We start from the raw sequence: 8358 nt of genomic DNA on the forward strand, positions 1-8358 counted from the left end.
TGTCTATTTGCTCATTATTATCTTGGTGAGGAATATGCATACATGCTCTGATTTGGTGTCTGCTTACAACCCAGAAAGAACTTACAAGTACACTTCACAAATCGTAGCAAATTGTAACGGTCAACGGGTTAATAACCTATTGGCAGCACACACCGAATAGGTTCAGATCAATTTTTCAGTGTCCAACAAGAGGATTTTGGGATACAGGGACAGCAAGAAGAGGAGAGCAGGTGAGTTCTATCTCAGTTCTGGATAGATGCACTCCCGGATCCAGACCATTCTTCAGTTACATACAGATACAGTAGGCATCAGCCTCCAATCTTCACAGACATGCTGAATTTCTTCAGTCCGCCGCACTTTGTTGAAGTGACACACGCAATAAATCCTCGTATCAGTTGTACTCAAGGTGTCATCAAGCAACCAATCCATTTATAGTACTTATCAGTTTTGTTTGGACCTGTCTTCGGTTGCTTTATTAGTCCAAAACCAGAAGTACTTTGAATTGGTTGAAAGTACTTTCTTTCTTATTCTTTTTTGCGCATAGGTTGAAGAAAGTACTTTCTGTGGCTCCAGTCGACCTGATGTGCGACGAGGTCGAACAAATATATTTTGAATTTCTTTGTTGTATATTCGCTAAACTGACACAGTAGTAATTCAACTAAACATGATACAACTCCTGAATAGTAGAATAGACCACATGTCCACATTAATAAGTAAACATGCTTTCTGGTCATAGCTATCACTGAAATTATCATATGAAACCAACATTCGGTGAAAACCGATGAAAACCACGTGAAAAATGATGTTTTGAAGTATTGAAAAAATCTTTAAAAATTACGGAATATTAAGAGAGTGACGTTCTATTGCCTTGCAAAATTTTAAGTTCAAACACATTACGAGATATGAGCTATGAAAAATAAAACAAATTCAGCAATGAATAGTGACAAAAATCAGCATTGAATAGCGCCGAACAGTAGCGTCACTATTCATTGCTGAATTTGTCTTTTTCATAGATTGCACCCCGTAATGTGTTTTGACTTGAAAATTCACATGACAATAAAACATCATCCCCTTAACATGTCATTTTTTCAGAATTTTTTGAAACCTTCAAACGTGGTTTCCACGAAGTGTTCTTTGAATGTTGGTTTCCGTATGATTTGCTCTCATTACGCTCTCATCACAGAGTGAGGCACATCAAGGTTACTCCATATCTTTCCAGGTTCCACTGAAAGACCATCAATTTGGATTTTTCCCTAGGGCCATGAAACCAAAAGAGAAGAAAAACAAATAAAATCAGAGATTCAATTAATAGGTACATCGGGTGCACAATAGTTCCTTCCAATTAATATGCTGATTTATATAAGATAAAGAATACTTACAACTAAGATAAACAAATTGTCCTCCACAAACTTGTACTAAGATATTTGATAGCCGCTTATATTATAGAATTCTATAGGAAAATATCCAAAGGTAACAAAATAGATGCATAACTAAAATTATTTTGTATATGATTGATCATCTAATTTTTCTCTTATATGGATGGAATTTAACTTACTTAAATTATCCAAACATATTTGAAAAATAATAATATAAGTTTTACAACAAATTGGAGTTGGTTTGTCATTATAGTAATTTCAATTTTTTTATAATATTCAACTATAAGTTACTACTTGGGGTTCATTTTGTTAGGTATAGAGACATTTTTTCTAAATGTTTTACCCTCTCCGATAAAAAATGTGTCTTGAAGTAAAACTACGACACTTATTTTGGATCGGAAGGAGTATCAATTTAAAACAAAATTACGTATAGTACATTTGATATATAAAATAAATAAAAGGGTTTGGTATAAATAAGTTATCCCGGCGGACAACGAGCCGTCAATAGCGGCTGCGTCCCGGCGGACGAACATGTTGGTGCCACCCATGGTGGCTACGTCCCAACGAACGATGAAGTTGGTGCCGCCCATCGTGGTGGACCAAGAGGAAGTGAAGGCCGACCGGACGGAGGGAGTTGTGGCGCCGTGCCGTGCGCCAATGTTGTGTGATCGAAAAGACTCGAAGAAGAAGTCAGTAGCGCCATGTCGTGCGAAAGCAGAGGCATCAGGGCCATGGTCCTCGCCATACTGGAAGCACGGGGCAAGTTGAATCTATGGTGGGGGAGAGGAGGCGGTGGCGGTAGAAGAATTTGATCCTGAAAGCGCTGGGCGGGAGAATCCGCGGTGAGGGTGGGAAGCCGAGACGAGGGTGAATAAGGTGGAGGCGTGGGGGCGGCATAGGACTGGCCGCCACATGGCTGCCGGTGTGAGAGGGAAAGCTCGAAGCTTTTAAGATTTGGGGATTTGTGAATGGATGCCACCCCGCAAGGATGAGGGCGTCTTTAAAGCATTCGGGGTGCGGGTGCGCGGAGCTAGACAATGCTGTGAGCGATCTGCGGCGTGAAAAACCTAGTTACTTTTCCTTTGTTTTGGGAGGGTAAAAGCATTGATAATACTGGATGGTATCTGCTTCTACCACTCTGTCTGCACTCGGAGCTCTTTTACGGTACCCTGGTACTTCCTAAGGGTCCTGTGGAGTACCAACTAAATCCATCATTGATATTAAAGGGTATTATAGAATTTTACAATTTATGCTGGTGTTTCGATTAACTTTAGCCTGCTCAATTTCTGAAACCTCCACAACAAGCCAATCAGCCACCGCCAGCTTCATTCTGAATCGGCTATCACCGTTACGACGAATCGGGCGGCGCCGATGCGATTGAATCAGCCGCCATTGCCTCTTACTGGTTACTAATTCCCATTTTCAATCAAGGGTGTTGCGAAGATTGAATCGGGAGTGTTGATCACAGCTGACCTGGTTAAGAAATACTCACCATTTCGCGCGGTTCGGGGGACACTTGAATAAGCTGCCGGCACCCGGCTGCGTCTTTACCCTTATCCAATTTTTGGGCCAATTCCCCCTTCGTACTACCAAAAAATGAGATTCTTGCCGAATCCAAGTTTGCTGTCCCAACCATTACAAAACTTATTTTGGATTGTTCCTGGCTGCATGATTTTGTGTTTCTCTAGACCAACAAAGCAAAGAAATAGGGATTAATCAAGTCGAATGATGCTAATTCCAAAATCAGGTCTCTCCAGATCTGCCTGATAATGGATGAATCATAACTCTCTCCCATGCAAATAACTTGGCACAATTATCGGATCGGTGCATGCATGCAAGATAGATCTGATTGCAGGAATAGCATATCATAGTCATTAATTTATTTCTAAAAATATCATAAATCCGTATCCTGAGTTTGACTCTCTTAAATGACAAATCTACCCTTAGAATTAGGTACTCCCTGATTTTCAATTATAGTACTCCTTAATGCTTACAATGGAGCAAGAAGATGGGAGCAGGTGAGTTCTATCTCAGTTCTGAATAGATGCACTCCCGGATCCAGACCAATCTTCAGTTGTGGCACTTTGTTGAAGTGACACCAAGGTTTTGGTTACCGAATGGGGCATTTTTACCGAGGGGGGCCAGTAAATGTGGTTACCACGATTACCATGAAATTTTGAGAAAATTTTGAACGAATTTCGAATGAAATTTATAATTGAATTTTGAATTCAAATTCTTTCAAAATAGATATCGATAGCACAGGTGCTGCCACACTTTACTATACATTGAGCATTTGAATTCAAAAAATTCAAAAATTCAAATTTTTTTTGCTGGAAATGCCCATTTACTGAGGGGGACTGAAATATGCGGTAACCATGGTAAATCTCGAAATTTCGAGCGGTAACCAAAACTCTGAGTGACACACGCAATAAATCCTTGTATCTGTTGTACTCAAGGTGTCATGACGCAACCAATCCATTTAGTTCTTAGTACATTATCAGTTTTGTTGGTGGACCTACCTTCGGTTGCTTTGTTAGTCCAAAACGAGACCAAACGAGAAGTACTTTGAATTTGTTGAAAGTACTTTCTGTGGCTCCAGACCTGATGTGCGATGAGGTCGTGGAGATTATGTTTTGAATTTCTTCATTGTATATTCGCTAAACTGACACAGTAGTAATTCAACTGAACATGATATAGCTCCAGGTTAGACCACATTAATAATAAGTAAACGTGCTTTCTGATCAGAGATATCACAGAGTGAGGCGCATCTTTGTAGTTTCCACTAAAAGACCAGCAATTTGGATTTTGCCCTAGGGCCATGAAACACAAAGAAAAGAAAAATAAATAAAACCAGACTTTCAGATAATAGGTACAATCGGGTGCACAGTAGTTCTTTCCTTCCAATTAATTAAACAGATTGATATAAGATAAAAATATTCAAAGGTAATAAACTTTTACTAAGATATTTGTTAGTTGCTTATATTATAGAACTCTATTGCAAAATATTCAAAGGTAATAAGACAGACGCATAAATAAAATCATTTTGTTTATGAATGCTACTTCTATCTTTTTCTCTGATAAGGATGGAATTAACTTACTTAAATATCCCAAACATATTAGGAAAAAATAATATAAGTTCTAGAACAAAATGGAGTTGGTTTGTCATTAAAGCAATTTTGATGGTAATTTTTGTTGATAAATGTTAACTCTAAGTTACTACTTGGGATTTATGTTGTTAGGTACAATTTTTTTGTTTTTCTAATTAATTTAAAATGAAATAATTTATAGAAAATATGATATATATATATATGTATATATAAGAAATAAAAATGTTTAGTATAAATAAGTTATAATCATTGACGAAACCAATCAAGTTTTGTCAAGGGGGACGTACGATGACATTGCTCAATTAGTTTATTCCCATTGGTCATTATGTATTGTAGGTATGAATCGTCATCGGAGACCCGAGGCGATCGACCATGCGCACCCCGATGGTGAATCTGGCTCTAGTGATAATCATATTTTAAACTGCATGGGCAATTAAAATTGATTAGAACATGGGCAATTAAAATTGATTATTCTAATCAATTGTTTATGATTTCACCATGTTTTGCGATTTTTCTCTTACTATGTGTTGACCTTAGTATGTCATCATTGTTATCTTCAACACTATCTAAAAAGATGCAATATTTCGTCTCACGTTTTACATCTTCTCTTTCATCCGATCTCCCACATCTCTGCATCCCCACTTCGTTTGCCTTTTTTTGTACATATCCGCTTTATTTTCGTGTGACTCCCATTCTTGGTTCGCTAGGACGCAACCCACCACAATCGATCGCTACCGACACCTCCCTCACCCTTCTTAGTTGGTCCCAAAACCTAGGGTTCCCAGCCCCCACTACTACAAAACTGAATAACACCGACTTGCCAAATTATATCATCATTGTTCACTGATGCGGTAACGACACGTTAGTAGTTCCTGGCCGGTGATGATTTTATCATCACTGACGAGCCCGGTGGCCAAACAGTGATGATGACTACTAGTTGAATGGTTGGTCGAGAAGCCAAAAAGTTGAGGCACACTAACTAAAATGAACTTAGGGGGGGGGGGGTCAACTTTTAAAGAAATGTTGGTTGTTTAGAATAACCCTTTGGTTCATATTCCAATCCATCAAAGTGAAACAAACATCAGTTGCCAAAAATGAACTAGGGGAAATCCAGCTTTGAAAGAAGCGTTGGTTGTTTAGAACACCCCAGCCCTTCGGTTCAGATTCTAGCCTTCTTAGCCAAAAGTTGGCGGCTTAAACTGAAACGGACACAAGCTTGTGGTCTCGCTATCATCACAAGAGCGTGTGGTATTTTGGTAAAACTCTTGTGATTGCCGTGGCCCTTGCGAAATGTCAAGAGATTTGAGCAATGAGGAGATGACGGTTTTGCATACGTAACAACATAGCTGCCACAAACAATGGACAAAACTCAGAAACAGAGGACATAAAAATTATATTTCATTTTATGGAAGCTCAGCGAATATCAATAATAACTCTAGTAAATTTATTATCTTTGAGTATTAAGAAAACAAATAAAAATGCAGGATTTCATTTAGATAAAACTTAAAAAAAATATTCAGAAGGAACTCATAGCAAGGAAATAAAAATAACCAAAAACTCCATGATATTCTAGAAAAACATTAAAAATATGGGGACATTAAACTAAAACTAGGAGAAAACTGCCACCGCTTGATCTCGAGCAAACAGCTGTGAGGGGGTTCATTGTGAGCTGCCTCCCGGGGAATGAAAGCCAGTTAGCATAACTGAAACCAAAAGCTTCTAATTTTGATCTAACTCTATGTTGTTCATAACATTTTTTATTTTTTGCACACTTAAATTTCTTAAATATTTTATAATGATCTTTCTCTTCATTTTTTCTTGACTGATTCGAATTTATTTTCTCACCGGGCTGCCATGGAAAGTGTTGCCTGTGTTAGCATTAAAATCACTTTCAGTGAAGCAACATGCGGATGTTCAATACTACTAATGTTCTAAACGATATTATATTTCTTTACAAAGGGAATATTACACATGCTTGGGAGACAAAGAAAATATTTCATCAGGGCTAACCTGATTCCAAAACTTATAAGTAGCTATTGTAGTAAAGCAATTTGTTTTCTAAACTGTGCATGAATTGAAGTTCTATAAAATTCTTAATTTCTTTTCACGCCGATAACAAAACAGGAAGCAGTATGGATGAGCCAAAATTAGATGATGATCGTTTCTTATTTGAAAATAGAAGTCGTTCAATTTTTCATGTGCCTGAGAAACAATGAGAGGGCTATTTGAATTATTGATGCTATTTCTAGGACGACAGGTTCAGTGGCTCGCAATAAGAAACTCGATTATGCTCGTTGGATATTGACACAGGCTATCTATGCGTCGTTCCAATTTTATCTCTGTCCGATCCCAAACTGTCGCAATGGACAAAACCGCTACTTCTTCCGCCAGGAATAAACAAAACAACACAACGGTATCCTGGAACGACAGCGAGAGGTGAGCAAACTAACCCTGAATTCTGAAAGCACCCGGTATCCTGGAAAACCAACGTCCGCTGCCGCCTGTTTTCCTCTGCCCTCGCGTATATATAACACCATCGGCTCCCACTCCTCTTCTCATCAACACAAACAAGCATCGTTTAGCTTGCAGCTCAGTTCCTTCACCACCACAAAATCCACACTTCACTGCTATCAAGCATCAGAGAGTTCAGGCAGACCATTCAGCGGCATCATCTCCTCCAACGCGGCGAGAAAAACAGAGTTACAGTCTTACAGAGAGATCATGGCGGGTGCTGCGAAGGCGTCGTGGATGGTGGGGATGAGCGTGGGCGCCGTGGAGGCGCTCAAGGACCAGGCCGGGCTCTGCCGCTGGAACTACGCGCTCAAGTCCATCCACAGGACCGCCAAGGCCAGAGTAAATGTCCACGGTGGCGCCTTACAGAGCACAAAGCAGCTTCCGGCGTCTGCTGCAGCGGTGGCGGAGAGGCGGCGAGCGGAGAAGGCCGAGGAGGGGCTGAGGACCGTCATGTACCTCAGCTGCTGGGGTCCCAATTAGTACTAGCTACCAAGAGGTGTTTTCTCCTAGCTCCAGCCTCTGTTAGAAACCTCTAGCAACAACCACGCCGTGTGACTTGGCTGGTCAATTCCCTGCAGATTGTAAATACGTATCACTATGATGATGATGATGATGACGAAACCTTCCCCCACTTCAAGTTCACATTATCCTGCTTAAGAAAAAGGTTTGAATTGCCTTTGAAACTGATCTGTTTGTTTCAAATTCTTTGGAAAGATTATTGTTTCGAGTTGGGCGCAAGCTTTGCCCGTTGCTCTGTTCGATGGGCAGAGCATTGATCCCGGTCCACATTTTTCCGCCAGCTTGTACAGATGATAATCAAAACCTTTTTTTTTTCTGCGAATTAGACCCGACGGTTCAGTTTTATAAACATATGAATATGGTAGTACATTATGCATCTTTCAACTATTAGTCAACCTCACATGCGTTTCTTTATTGTGTTGATTCATCAGACGTATGCGTGACTGTTACCAAACAAGCGCTGAAACCAAGCATGTGGCGCTGAAAGTGGAAACCATGTGTTGCTCCTCTGGTTTCCCCCTAGCAGCTCTCATACTCGTACGTGGTACTCCTCACTGTCACAAGCGAGGTGAGACTAAACATTGTGCATTGCGGGTGGCAGCGCATCATCTTTAATACTGGTTGGTGCCTTCAACCGGGGGTCTTTAATACCGGTTGGAGCCACCAACCCGTACTAAAGGCCATCATCTTTTTAGTACCGGTTCGTGCCAAAGTTCGCTACGAATCGGTACTAATGAGCGCCGCCCGCCAAGTCGTTGGAATCGGCACTATTTGTCACATTAGTGTCAGCTTAAATACAAATCGGAACTAATGAGGTAAACATTTGACCATTTTTCTACTAG

The 8358-nt window shown here is 40.1% G+C and overlaps 1 protein-coding gene across 1 annotated transcript; it reads left to right on the forward strand.

Moving 5' to 3' along the window:
• The first annotated feature begins 7043 nt into the window (after positions 1-7043).
• LOC125534385 (uncharacterized) lies at positions 7044-7644 on the forward strand. The gene has a single exon (XM_048697635.2). It carries the CDS (start codon positions 7205-7207, stop codon positions 7475-7477), a length of 273 nt encoding a protein of 90 aa, XP_048553592.1. The 5' UTR covers positions 7044-7204; the 3' UTR covers positions 7478-7644.
• The last annotated feature ends 714 nt before the right edge of the window (positions 7645-8358 follow it).

This window comes from Triticum urartu, chromosome 2A (genome assembly GCF_056163025.1).
Source record: "Triticum urartu cultivar PI428250 chromosome 2A, HENAU_Tu73, whole genome shotgun sequence".
In the NCBI taxonomy this organism is placed as follows: domain Eukaryota; kingdom Viridiplantae; phylum Streptophyta; class Magnoliopsida; order Poales; family Poaceae; genus Triticum; species Triticum urartu.

Bases quoted from the DNA above. Each gene is read 5' to 3' on its own strand.
- LOC125534385 (XM_048697635.2), top strand. From the start codon at position 7,205: ATGGCGGGTGCTGCGAAGGCGTCGTGGATGGTGGGGATGAGCGTGGGC.